The 15,140-nt window shown below is 31.9% G+C and overlaps 1 protein-coding gene across 2 annotated transcripts in view; it reads right to left on the bottom strand.

Moving 5' to 3' along the window:
* Nucleotides 1–15,140, bottom strand: part of LOC143068141 (uncharacterized) — a 64,970-nt gene that overhangs the window by 6,495 nt on the left and 43,335 nt on the right. For both annotated transcript variants that reach the window (XM_076241951.1, XM_076241958.1), the window contains exons 6-9: nucleotides 11,488–11,633; nucleotides 9,459–9,603; nucleotides 5,313–5,407; nucleotides 4,693–4,918 (exon numbers count right to left, since the gene is read on the bottom strand). In XM_076241951.1, coding sequence (XP_076098066.1) covers nucleotides 4,693–4,918; nucleotides 5,313–5,407; nucleotides 9,459–9,603; nucleotides 11,488–11,633 — 612 coding nt within the window. The remainder of the gene's footprint in view (nucleotides 1–4,692; nucleotides 4,919–5,312; nucleotides 5,408–9,458; nucleotides 9,604–11,487; nucleotides 11,634–15,140) is intronic.

Genomic DNA, 15,140 nt, shown 5'->3' with positions numbered 1-15,140 from the left:
CAGGGCCAGCAACCCAACAACGGGTTGTCCGATTCATCAGAAAATTTCAGGGCAGATAGATCTTGAACTGATAAACAATTTTACCCCTGTCAGATTTGCTCTAAATGCTTTGGGTTTTGAGTTATAAGCCAAAAACTGCATTTAACCCCATGTTCTATTTTTAGCCATGGCGGCCATCTTGGTTTGATGGCCGGGTCACCGGACACATTTTTCAAACTACTAACCTAAAAGATGATTGTGGCCAAGTTTGGATTAATTTGGCAAAGTAGTTTCAGAGGAAAAGATTTTTGTAAAATATTACTAAGATTTACGAAAAATGGTTAAAAATTGACTATAAAGGGCAATAACTCCTTAAGGGGTCAACTGACCATTTCAGTCTTGTTGACTTATTTGTAAATCTTACTTTGCTGAACATTATTGCTGTTTACTGTTTATCTCTTTCTATAATAATATTCAAGATAATAACCAAAAACAGCAAAATTTCCTTAAAATTACTAATTCAGGGGCAGCAACCCATCAACGGGTTATCCGATTCATCTGAAAATTTCAGGGCAGATAGATCTTCACCTGTTTAACAATTCTACCCCATGTCAGATTTGCTCTAAATGCTTTGGTTTTTGAGTTATAAGCCAAAAACTGCATTTTACCCCTATGTTCTATTTTTAGCCATGGCGGCCATCTTGGATGGTTGGCCGGGTCACCGGACACATTTTTTAAACTAGATACCCCAATGATGATTGTGGCCAAGTTTGGTTTAATTTGGCCCAGTAGTTTCAGAGGAGAAGATTTTTGTAAAAGTTAACGACGACGACGGACGACGGACGACGGACGACGACGGACGACGGACGACGACGGACGCCGGACGCCAAGTGATGAGAAAAGCTCACTTGGCCTTTTAGGCCAGGTGAGCTAAAAATATCTGAGGGTATTGTATATGCAATACAAAAATCCTGTGTATACCAGTAGGAACATTAGATGAGAATATACTTATACAGGTCTAGCATTTGATTGTGAGGGAGCTCTGGTGATTTTTGAATTTAAACTGGTTTAAAAAGTGTAGTACTTGTTGAGAATTTCTATCTTTACATTTACCAGGTTGGAATAATTTTATAACTGCTAGACCCACCCTTCACCCAAATTGTCTGCAGATTTTTTTCAGCCATTTATTTATAAAGTTATGTTGTTATGTGTCAAGCAGGGTTTCCGCTGGCAGTCGCCATATTCGCAATTTGCGAAAAAATAATATTTGTGGCGATTAAAATTTGTCATTGGCGAAAAAATTTGGCAAAAAAAATTTATACAATGATTTATTTTCAACCATCATGTTTGTTTACTTTTTTCAGGTTTCTCTGACTTTACCTGATCAGACAGTACTCGGAATTCACTTAAAGATTTTGACAGAAAAACAATAATCAGCTGATTGCATTTTATAGCTATCCACAACAAAGGAATAATTAATAAAGGTGTTAATTATATTGTTTGACAAAATGATATGGTTAAAAGGTGTCCGCCACATGTCACATAAAGGATTTATTAACCACTTTGTGACGCACGTGTTTGAAGCAAAAATTTTTACCTCTCTTCTCCTATTTAATGATAGTCCAGAAAGAAAACTGTTATTATGACGAAAAATGTTCAAAAGCAAGAAAAATCTCTAATCTAAAACTTTATCCTTTGACTTTGATATATAGATAATTGATTTGAGTGTGTACTTTAAAGTTGTTTCAGTGACACACATGTTTCAAGCATAGTTTTACTTCTCAACTTTTTCATTTACAAATAAAGTTCTTCTCTTTAAAAGTAAATGTTTATTCATTACAATGTAGACTCTAAGATAAGTTTGAGAGAATAATCATCGACAACAATGGGGGCAAACTCATCTTATTTAGAGGGGGGGGGGGGGGGGGGGGGGGGGTAGAAAAAAAAGGAAATTTTTAAACGAAAAACATATATATGTTACTTGGCGAAAAAACAATAAAGTGGCGAAAAATATATTGTTTTGGTGAAAGAGGTGGCAAAATAAATAATTGACCCTAAGGGAACCCTAAATCTGATTTTAATATTTTCAAATTGTTGAATCAATTTTCTATGTGTTAATTACTAGACTGGAAAACATCTTATATGAATAATAACTATCATAACTTGTGGTAAGAAATTAAAAGAAAGTTTGACAGAATGAACAGGAGGGATATTAATAGACATAGAAACACTAGCAAACAAAACACCTTCAATATTTTCAAGCATACATAATTTTATGTCTTATGCCAAAAAATGCATAGCTACAAGCAAGTGTCCTGTACCATTCTAATCTGGAAGTAACTCTCATGTTCACAAGCTATTGTGAATGCAAGGATATGATAGCAACAATATGTCTCCTCTTAAAATGAGGGTAGAATAATTTTACAGTTCTTAAACTGTCATGAAAGAATGCAAGAATAATTATATTGTTTTCAATAAAATGAACTATACAATTTTATTCATTTACCTTTATTGTTTGTAATTCAGAGCGATATAGATAAAAAAGCAAAGCCATAAAAAAATCACAAAATATACAAAGATTGTCATTGAAACAATTGTCCAAGCACAGCATAATCATCATATTTCATCACAAATGTCACACTAACTGTCTAATAAAAAGTTCACAGAAGAAACAAACACAGAAGGCTTTAATATACAGGGAATTCCATAAGATGTCACCCCAGATCTTTTGAGTGTGCATGGAAGAACAATTAAAGTTGTCCTGTAACAGTAAAATTTATTTTAATATAAATGCAGAAATCAGAATATTTGAGTTTATTTAATTCACATTACAGCTGTTATCCTAATGCTAGCAAGTTTAAGGTTTGATTTGCTTGCTTTATTAGTATTAATGTTTGCTCAAGTATTGTAATTAAGATTGACATCTGAGAACAATATAAAAAGGCGGAGTTGAACTTGTATATGTTCCGGACCATACACGTATGGTCATGACCATATGGGTATATACTCATATGGTCTGACCATACGCGTATGATCGGACCGTACACGTATGGTCGGGGTAATTAACAGGTACATTTATACTTACCTCTTTATATAACCCTTCTAGCTGTCAAGTTATTAAAAAGACACTATCAAAGGTCATTTTTTTCATTAAAAATTAGTAATAACAAGATTAACAAAATAAAATAAGCAGTTTCACACAGTAAATTTCATCACTAGTCAAAACTATAGTAAACACCTTTTTTCATTACCGATATGTTATTACGAGTGTATGGCAAAATGTCGACCTGGGAAGATAACTTCCAAAAATATATTAATGAACTGTTACACAAGAAGTCAACTGTTTTACTATAACCGACGTAAAGGTCGACAGGATAAAGTCTAATAAATTGCTTACTTTTGAAACTTAATATAATTAGCATTAGCAGTGCAATATTCATAATTTTTTATACTTATACGTGTTTTGTAAAAAAAAAAATGAATGACGTCACCGGCAAGGACACTAGTCTATTTAAAGTTGTCTGGTGATATGATGTACTTCAGTCATATTTCCATGGTTACAACATTGGAGATTTAGAGCTTTTTTACCGTAGAATGACCAAGGACCCAAGCAAAGCTATGATACCGTGTGGACGTAAATATCACCCTACGCATCTATGCAAGATGACAATTAGCGATGAAAACTAACTTTGGCATCAATATTTAATGTTATTTGAATTGTAAATAATACAATTGCATGTAGCAATCATTGTTATTTTATAAAGTTTTCTCATGCATATTATTGAAAAATATACCTACCGTATATGGTCCAAATACTCATATGGTCCAGAACATATACATTATATTAAAATTTGATTGAACATTATAATAATCAAATTTACTTATACATTGTACAGGTTAAACGCTGCCTTCTGATATGGTTTGCAGATGTCACAGTCAATCTTAATTACAATGCTTGAGCAAACTTTAATACAAACAAAGCTTTTAACTTGCTAGCATTAGGATAACAGCTGTAACAATACATCAAATGTTTGAATTTGTTGACAGAAAAAAAAAAAAATTCACATGCAAAAGTTGAATCACTTTAAATTTTACCATAGTACTAAACAATATGACATTACTTTTAGTTAAAATTTGCTTAAATTTTGTAAAAAGAAACTGATCAGGGTAACATCTAGACAGGAAATAAACAAGAACTACTAATACTAAAAGAAAAGAGACTTTGAGGGGGGGAATATATACAGAAATTGCTCCTCCAATCCAAAATCACCCATCTGGAATTATATTACTACATTGACCTGTTATCTTTTTAATCAGTAGCAGTCATATTTTATTACTATCATAGACGTCATCAACAGTTCATATTTATAGCTAGGTGTTAAAAGCCACTTTCAGCCCTATTGTGCTTTTGCAGTTTCTATTCGTAGAAAAAGCTAGATTGCCAAAGAGAACCAACAACCTTCAGTAGTAAAAATGACAATCCTGTTCAATTTGGAGTAGACAACACATGTCAGTGGCAGGATTTGAACTCACAACTTCATTGTTAACAGACTATATAGGAGTTCGACTACTAAGGCTTCTCTGACACTGAGGCCCCTAGTTTATAAACTATACTGATAAGTTGCGATAAATATGGGAATCACATGTATGCTTCTTGTAAAGAAAATAAATAAAAATTTCTGAATATCGTTGATTAGAGATAAGATGACTTACAATTAGCCTTTGGTATGATGATGGTTGATGTATTAGAATATCCTGCCTTTCCCAATGACTTCATGGTAATAGTTATTGGTTGGTCACATGGAATATCAATTGACTGGTGCTGGATGTCTAAACCAGTACTATTAACGTGATAGTCTTTTAATAGACCATCATCAGGACTAGAGGCTGATATGTAATAACCATTAAAAGGACCATTCTGATACTCTTCAGCTATAGCCTGAAAAAATCAAATATATTTTATATACACTCAGTAATATAATGTTCCATAGTATATAATACGGTGTAAATAAATAATCAGTTCAAAGTCAAAATGAGTTTCCTTGGTGGCAGCTATATTTTATTTCAGATATTCAACAGGATTGCTAGTGAGGTCTTTTAGTTACCGTAGGTGGTTTCCGAGAAAAAGATAGTAAGATATGAAGCTATTGACAACTGTGAGTGAACTCACAAAACTATACTATTATCATGATTATTATACTGAGAAGTAAATTTAATTATCTCCCCTTTACCATGTTGGACTATAATCATATTCTTTTAAGCAAATCCTAATGGGTGTTCTACAACAATGTAAAGTTTCATTAACATCTGGCTAAAATTAAGAATCTACCTACCTTCCAAAGAACTGTTATCTTGCGGGCATTATTGATGCAATCTTCATCAATAACTTGATAGCCACTGTTCACAAATTCAGGTGGTCTGGATGGTTCTAAAATAATACAGATATCATAGTTATTTAAAGAGTTGTCTCATTAACCTGTATCTTTTTTGAAAAATTTTCATTTATTCCTCTTGTTTTCACATAACTTCCATAATTTATACTTGAAATCTTCATGATAAACTAGCTCATTAGGTCTTTCCACTTTTCTGTGGACAGACCTATTGTATTTGTTCTGATTATTATTTTTTTAATTTTTTCCCCCAAATTTTGTTCTTGCGATAAATGTTTGTTTCACAATATGTCGCTTAGATATTTCTTATATTGTATCGTATAGTTCATGTGCTTTTAAATTTCACCCTGCTAAGCCGAACTATTTTCTTTGTAAGAGTTATCTCCCTATTTACTGTTTATCATCAGAGTGCATCTTCTTCCTAACAAAAAAAGTTATTGACAAAATTCTTTTTACAAAATGTTCCTTACATCCTCAGGAATTTTTGGCTAATTTGGATTGAAGCGATTCGATGAAAATTTATAGGAGTTATCTACCTTTACAAAATAAATTTGTCGATATGTGTTTTCAACTCATCAACTATTAACCATATAACCCTGTATTGTTTTTATTTGAGGCCCATAGGTCTTAACTTAGAAAATGAGGTCAAGGTCAAAGGTCAAGGTCAAGTTCTAAATTTTGATTTTGCCTTGTTTTGAAATTTTCTTAGACAGTTTTAAAGATATACATTAAAAAACAAGCGCAAAATTAAATGTTTGCTTTATTGTAATGAAGATATGTTACATTTGATCTGATACAATTAAAGTGTATCTTATAGGTGTTAGTGCCCCTGAAATGTCTCAATATATAGTTATTTGATTATAACTTCAAGTTCATTATAAAGCCATATGACCTTGTACAAAAGGTAAGGAGACATATGACCATGAAAAATGACAACGGGAGTGACCTTGAGAAAACCGGAAGTAGCTATTTTTGCACTTTTTTCATATCAAAAGTACTCAGAATCCATATATTTTGTAGTTTAAATACATTTACTAATCACTAAAGACTAGAAGTGACTTTCTGTAAACCGGAAGTGGTCAATTATATCCCGGTTTACAGGCAAAAGTCTATAGAAACTATATTTTTTTAGAATCAGTGTGAAGGAAGCTATCATATGAGACCAAAAGGAACATTTGCTTAACCCGAAGTAGCATACTATCTACTTTAGTTCACTTTTAAATATATCAAAACCATTATTTATCGCATCATTCTGAAGAAACTAGCTTCTTTCCAAAGTTTCTTTGATGTGGAAAGGCCTTCAATTGTTCTCTGGACAATTGGTTTTTATTTTTTTCTTCCGCCTAATTTTGTTCTTGCGATAAATATTTGTTTCACAATATGTCGCTTAGATATTTGGTATATGATATCAAACAGTTTATGTGCTTTTGAAATTTACCCTGCATAACCGAATACTTTTCTTTGTAGGAGTTATCTCCTCAAACAATGTTTTCCTTGTGTCCACTACTCCTTTGCGACCGTAAAAGATTACGACAAATTTATTTTATAAAATTGCTTGTTATATCCTTCGCATATATACTTTGTCCTATTTTGACCAAAGCAATATGAATGATCCATATGAGAGTTATTTCCCCTTATGCATTTGATATAAGTGAGATGCATTTCTATCTTGTAAACCATAAGGGATAGAGACCTAGGATCTTTTGATTTGAGGTCCTCAATCCAAAAAATAGAAAATTAGGTCAAGGTCATATTCTTAGTTTTGAATTTGGCATATTTTCACTTATTCCCAAAAACCGTATTTTTATAGTTCATTCTTATGTTGTACTGTTATACCACTGTCCCAGGTTAGGGGGAGGGTTGGGATCCTGCTAACATGTTTAACCCGCCACATTATTTATGTATGTGCCTGTCCCAAGTCAGAAGCCTGTATTTCAGTGGTTGTCATTTGTTTATGTGGTACATATTTGTTTTTCGTTCATTTTTTTACATAAATAAGGCCGTTAGTTTTCTTGTTTGAATTGTTTTACATTGTCTTATCGAGGCCTTTTATAGCTGACTATGCAATATGGGCTTTGTTCATTGTTGAAGGCTGTACGGTGACCTATAGTTGTTAATTTCTGTGTCATTTTGGTCTTTTGTGGATAGTTGTCTCATTGGCAATCATACCACATCTTCTTTTTTATAGTATAAGACATCAACAAATTATTTTTACTAAATTGTTAGTTGGGACATGTTATAACTCATAAAATTTGATTGCAAGGGTACGTTGAACGTAAAAGGGAGTTTTCTCCCTTCTTGTATTTAAAAATATGCGTAAGATGATAACTCATAAACAAAATATAATTTAGACCTATGGTCTTTTGATTTGAGGTCCTTGGTTTATGACCTTGAAATTGATCTCAAGGTCATAGCTTAATTTGATGTTCTAGATTTTGACCTTTGCTTTACCTAATATGTATACATGATAAAGCCATTAGACTTTTGGCAAAAGGTATCAAACCATTTAACCTTGAAAAAAAACAACCGAAAGTGACTTTTTGTAAACCGGAAGTAGCTATTTTTGTACTTGATTAATATAAAAGTATATAGAACCAGATATTTTTGGAATCAGTGTCAAGTAAATATTCAAATATTATCGGAAGTAACATTTTTCAAACCAGAAGTAACAAATTATCTCCCTTATTTAAAAAATATTGCATAGAAACCATATATTTTTGGAATTAGCGTACAATAAGCTGTCATTTGACGATTGAAATGACATTCTAAACTTAATTTTACAACTTTCATATTAAAATACATTGTTTTTGGTGGAAAGGCCTTCAATTGATGTTTAATTTTAAACAATATTTGTTTTCATTTTTGTGCTAGGGTGATTAAAGTTATGATATGTAATATGTAACTGGCACCCCGCCTGCTCCTCTGTTATAATAGTACCGTAAGCTAGTTTTGGATTTTGTCCAACCAATGACCAGCATTGAGTAAAGTTAAAAAGTATGGATAAATATTATAATTACTGGAATAAAGTTCTGTAAATTCATAAATTATTGCAAGCTTTTTATTTATGCGAATGAGGCCACTGAGTAAGTATTGTAATAATAAGAACCTGCATTCTGATATCTGATAGATGTATCTATATGCAGCATTTCCAGAAATTGTTATAAAGAATCTCATATTTCAGTAAATTCTTCATAAATTTGTAAGGATTCCATGGAACCCAGTGTCTCGCCTACTTTTGCTGTAAATCACAGGCTCAACAAAAATGAGGAAAAAATCATTAAAATTATCCCTCTTGATACTATCTTTTGTTTGTAAAAACCTTCTGTCCAAGTTTGGTAAAAATCCAGGATAGTTTATGAATCTAATAAATTTAAAAAAAAATTTAACTGCAGACTGTATGTAATGTTAACTGGAAGAAAAACTAAGTCCATTTATAAGTAAAATACAGATACACAGGTACAAAATATAAACAAAATTTTCTTTTAGATACTAACTTTTGACCATAAACAAGCTTCTGTCCAAGTTTGGAACAAATTAAAAATAAAATAAGAAAGTCATTAAAATTTTAAAATTTTAAAAGCTTTAACCACAGAGTGAATGTGTTGTTTCCTGGCAGAAAATCTAAGTCCATTTAAAAGTAAAATATGGAAAAAATAGATTTATTTTTTACAAAATTTACTTCTGGATACTATCTTTTGATCATAAACAAGCTTCTGTCCAAGTTTGGTAGAAATCCAGTATAGTTTAAGAAAGTTATTAAAATTTCAAAAACTTTAACCACAGAGTGAATATTTGTGGACGCCACCTACAGAATGTAGTCGCGCTTAGTTTTGCTTTTTCCACAAAAGTCGAAGGCTCAACAAAAGTAGCAATAATAATTGGACAACATAAATTCTGAATTGATAGTAGTACTTCTGTTTTTCTAATGGTTTTGGTTAGAAAGTCCTAGTGTAATGTACTAGATACTTTTTGTAGGAATTCACTAACAGTTGGTTTCTAAATCATTATTCCCCATTTGTCAAAAATGTTTCAAATGAGTGGAGAATGCTGCTATGAACTTTATACACATTATCTTAAAATACATCTTACTATCTATGTCTGTAATGGCCGAGATGTAAACAAGATCACTTGGATAGCCTACATCTTTCCCTGGTCTAGTTTCAATGGAGAAGTTATATCTCATGTAAGGCTTCAACTCACATACTGTGATATTTGTATCTTGTGTTTCTTCCACCTATAAATTATACAAATAAAGAATGAATTGTCTTAGATTGTTTTTCCTTCAAATACTACAGTATAATTGTAGACAATTGGTCATTATGTACCCTATTTTGATTTCTGTTACAGATATTTGAAAAAATTGATAACTGCTGACACAAAAATTGCAAACGAGAAGCATGAAAAATAAATGAAGAATGTGTTTGTGGGACACAGATGATGCCACTGCTGCATATCACATAAAGTTAAATAGGGACATAAATAAAGAATGGTAAAAGTGGCACTACCCAGATTTGTACTTGATCTGAGTTTTGTGGTATTAAGTATTGTGTTCAGAAAAATTGGTTCAGGCAAACGAACAATGCAGCATTTTTTTCCATTTGTAAAGGAGCATAACTCAAGAAGAGTTAAAGTGACCACACCAAAAGTAAAACTTGATTTGAGTTTTGTAGTATAAAGCATTGTGTACAAGTTTCATAACATTTGGTTGAGGCGAACTAAAGTTAGAGATAGGAAACCAACTTTGGGACGTTAGTAAGGACGTACAAAGCATACCTGTCAACTGACCCGGATTCTGCGGGTGTGACCGAGATTTTCACAATTCTGAGGGATCACCCGGATCACCCGACGGGTCATTGAAATAACCCGGAAATTCCGAAAATGACCCGTATTTCTTAGCCTTGAGATTGATTTTCATAAGTAATATTCCTTTGAAATACCGGCAAATTCGTAATTCTTCCATGAACATGCAGTTCATCTAGCTATGTAAACTGTCAAATTAAGTGACCCATTAAGTGTATGGCTTCACTTGACAGCTTTGGTGTCAAACACACTGTTGATTTACACCAATTACCTTAGCTTTAGGTCGTAAATAAATTGCCCTGTTGTTTTACAAAGATATTTCAACTAAAAGTTACTTCCCCTTATTTGTCACCATTCAAAATTATTCCTTATATTTACGTTTTATGGGTGAAAAAGATTAAATCATAATAATATAAAATTCAAATACATATTGAAAAATAATTTTTCATTATTTTTATACCTTTATACAATTTTTAAAAAAAAGTTGAAAATTATTTTTTACATTTATACTTCCTTTAACTGTATTACTATATTTTATCATAGTCTAATTTCCTTGTCAATCAAAAATGACTGATCTTACTTGTAATACCTCTACATGGTATGTGTGAAGGCTAGTAGTCTCATTTTACTATTACATTTGAAAAAGAAATTTTAGATGATGACAAACAGTAAAGAACATAAGACTGTGATACACAAGTTTGTAAAAACCCTTAAAAGTGTAATGAAATAATAATAAATAAGATTTAAAATGACTTAACCAAGTGCACATGCATTGATGTTTTGGTATCTTTGATATACATTATAAGAAAATTTACCATAAATACTGAAATTCAGCGGAAAAGTTCGTAGGCGTTATGACCTGAGATTTGATTCTTCAATGCAGGTCATGACCTGCATTTTCATCGTCACAGGTTGACAGGTATGACAAAGGAAAGACTTAATGTCTCCTCGGCTTTGGCAAGGGCAATAAAAATCATCAAGATTGACAGAAATTAGTGTTAAAATATTTTTACTTTAGTAAAGTGATAAAGTCAACAAGTTACAACTGACTTTTTGTGTCTGAAGTCACAGTTGTACTCTGTTGTTCAATTTATTTCTATAAAAAAATGGATTCATCTAGATCTTTATGAATGAATATATTGAACTAATAAACAATCGTATACATCTTAAAACAATTCCCTTTTTTTTGTGTTCTTTCTTAAAAATTGCTGAAAACGTGTTCTTGAGGTTTTTATTTTTTTTTATTGTTTTGGGGTAAAATTAACACTGTACGCTACTGAACAGTATACATATTGTGATCTATTGTAAATTAATTCACCTGTGCATCATCCCAGTTCGAGTCATTTGTAGTAGTTCTAACAGTGAATAGTTTACTTCTGTTACGCTTGAGATGATCCCAGTTCAGTGAAACACAGGTACTTGTTACCGAAGACACTGTAACATTGTGAACTTTATCAGGTCTCACTGAAAATCAGATTAAAATGATTAGTATCTAATATTACTCATTTTAGAAATAAATACTAAATGTTTTTTGCTACCCAGTCATCCCTATTGAATCATTTATGATGAATAAACAAAAAATAACACCAAATATTGTGGATTTTTTTTTAAATGCAAATTTGTACTACTGATGAATAAGTCTTGTGATAAATGCAAAATAATAAATACTACATGTAAACTTTTCAGAATACTTTTCAGTAAGTGTTTTCTTTGTCACCAGTGAAACATTATTTTGTACAAAATGATTTTTTTTATAATAATTACTATTTAATATTATATGATAAGAGCATTTGTTATAATCTGTGACATATAGGCTGTGATTAAAAAATGTATATATATATATGATGACAAAAAATATACATGTATCAATCTAATAAGCAGGCATTTATAAATACATTGCATTCAGATTTGATTATAAGAAGCATGAAACACAACTAATGAAAGCATATTTTTTGTGGTCCCTGCTGCATGAAACATTTAATTCTGTCCATTAGCAATTACTCATTAACTTTGGTTCTTTAAATTGTTTCATTCAAATTCAGCAAGAAATGTAGGCACAATGCAATTTTTTCTGCGGGGGAAGTAATTGTTGATTATTTTGGAATATTCAATTTGTTTGTCCTAGTTCCAGATATTGCTGATATAAATCTCTAAATAAATTTCGTAAACATGACATGCAATGTAGGCTTGAGAACACTTACAATGAAAATTTCCATAAAGCCCTTAACAGTGGTTGATTTGATTGGAAGTGATTTTGAACTTATAAGAGACCTTGCTGATAAAAACTTGGTTTGTATATAAAACAAGAGTGCACACGCTGAAATGTCTCGCCTTTTTTACTAATCATTGATATTATGCTGATAGTCCTAAATATAAAGCTTTATTACAACTGTTACATAAACTTAACATTTACCCAGAAAACCAAAAAATTACCAATGAACCATGAAAATGAGGTCAAGGTCAGATGAACCATGTCAGGCAGACATGTACAGCTAACAATTCTTCCATAAAACAAATATAGTTAACCTATTGCTTATAGTTTAAGAAAAACAGACCAGAACATAAAAACTTAACACTGAGTAATGCACCTTGAAAATGAGGTTAAGGTTAAATTAAATCTGAGCGACTGACATATAGATCATAATATTTTTCTATACACCAAATATAGTTGTCTTATTGCAAATGGTGTTAGATAATAAGACCAAAATTCAAAAACTTAACTTTGAACACTGAACCATGAAAATGAGGTCAAGGTCGGATGACACCTACCAGCTAGACATGTACACCTTACAATCATTCCATACACCAAACATAGTTGGCCTATTGCATACGAAAAACAGAAAATATATGAAAAACAGACAAAAACACAAAAACTTAACTATAACCACTGAACCATGAAAATGAGGTCAAGGTCAGATGACACCTGCCAGTTGGACATGTACACCTTACAGTCCTTCTTTACACCCAATATACTAGACCTATTGCTTATAGTATCTGAGATATGGACTTGACCACCAAAACTTGACCTTGTTCACTGATCCATGAAATTAGGTCGAGGTCAAGTGAAAACTGTCTGACGGGCATGGGACCTTGCAAGGTACGCACATGCCAAATACAGTTATCCTATTACTTATAATAAGAGAGAATTTAACATTACAAAAAATCTTAACTTTTTTTTCAAGCAGTCACTGAACCATGAAAATGAGGTCAAGGACATTGGACATGTGACTGACGGAAACTTCGTAACAAGAGGCATCTATATACAAAGTATGAAGCATTCAGGTCTTCTACCTTCTAAAATACAAGCCTTTTAAGAAGTTGGCTAACGCCACCTACGCCGGATCACTATCCCTATGTCGAGCTTTCTGCAACTTAAGTTGCAGGCTTGACAAAAATCAGAAAAAATTGGGTGCTTGGGAGTGCTAAAAAGACCAGTTGAAGGAATGGATGGATGAGAGTGCAGAAACGACCAATTGAAGGAATAGACGGGTGAGAGTGGGGTATATTTAGAACAAACCTTATTGACCAATTTCTGTTGACAGATTACTAATTTATGTACTGAGCACTAAATGATACATAACTTGACTCCAATTGAATTCTAGTATTTCCTTGTTCTACGAAAAAAAATGAAGTAGGGATGGATATATATATATATATCAATTATTAATTTGGACATTGACCGTTTTGTTTTAGATTTGAAACCATGTGTTTGAGTAGTTCAAATTAATGTAAGAGATGAAGATAATGCACTTGAATCAAACTGTTTTACCTAACCTATTTAAGGTTTAATAGTTTCTTAAATAGCCCTTGATAAATTGTAAATCAAACCGCTCAGTTGCAAGAAATCTGGTTAACACGAAATGGTTTATGTTATAACAGAAACAGGAATGTGTCGATAGTACATAGATGCACATAGCGGATGTATGAACGGACGCAGAGACCAGAAAACAGAACTATCGTAGGTGGGGCATAAAAAAGGCATTTCAAATGCTCTAATTATGATTTGAAGTAATTAAATCAAATGAAACAATGTAAACCAGTGTACAAATTGGGGATTTCTGCATGACGCATTAAATTTACCTACATTTTAACTGAAATAAAATCTTCATTCTGATAATGTGCAAAAAAAAAATTAGTGCATGCAAAGTTGCAAATTAGAAATACTATTCTAAAGCTGTGATTATACATAATTTTTTCTTCTTATATTGCTTCATTAAACAATACTAATGCTGTAGAACAAAAAAAGGACATGTGGAAAAAAAAAACCTATGAATGGTATTTATTCAGCTTTGTTGTATTGGTGGATTTATTTCTTATTGACATATACACAACATTCCCTATCATACATAAGCAAAACTCTCAAATTAAAATTTAAATGAGTCTAGCAGAGATAGTTGCATCTTTAGTTTGAGTACAGTTACAAAATTAATCACTGAAAAATTACAAAAACTAAGACCCTGTTCACACTAGAACATTTTTATAGATTTAAACTAGACCGGTTCACTTTAGATCGATTTCAGGGCCAATGTGAACGCTGTGAATCAATCTTCAATCGGTCTAAACTAAAACACCAAAAGAGGTAGTTTAGTTTGAATCGATCTAAAGTAAACCGATCTTACGTTAAATGTGAATGCAGAGATCGGTTTAAACTAGTACGATTGAATCGAGAATAACTTATGCGCATGTATAGCGGCAAAATTATCCCAGAGGTTCGTTGTTTAACCCATATTTCTCTGTTAACAGGCCTTTAAAATAACTGAAAACATGTTGTCTTAGCCGTAGCATAGATTTGCGAAATATGTGTCTTTTTTCTTAGATTTTGATTTTTTCTCTTTTCAGGAACCGCAGTATTTCGTCGTGTTGTAACTTTGTTGCCACAGTTATTTCTTTCAAATTTAAAGAATACTGCATTAACACCGGTATCAAAATTTTAACTTGTGATTCAAGATAAACAATAACTTTTACTTTCTT

Source organism: Mytilus galloprovincialis, chromosome 1, assembly GCF_965363235.1.
Source record: "Mytilus galloprovincialis chromosome 1, xbMytGall1.hap1.1, whole genome shotgun sequence".
NCBI lineage: Eukaryota > Metazoa > Mollusca > Bivalvia > Mytilida > Mytilidae > Mytilus > Mytilus galloprovincialis.
This window is presented reverse-complemented; position numbering and strand designations above follow the sequence as displayed.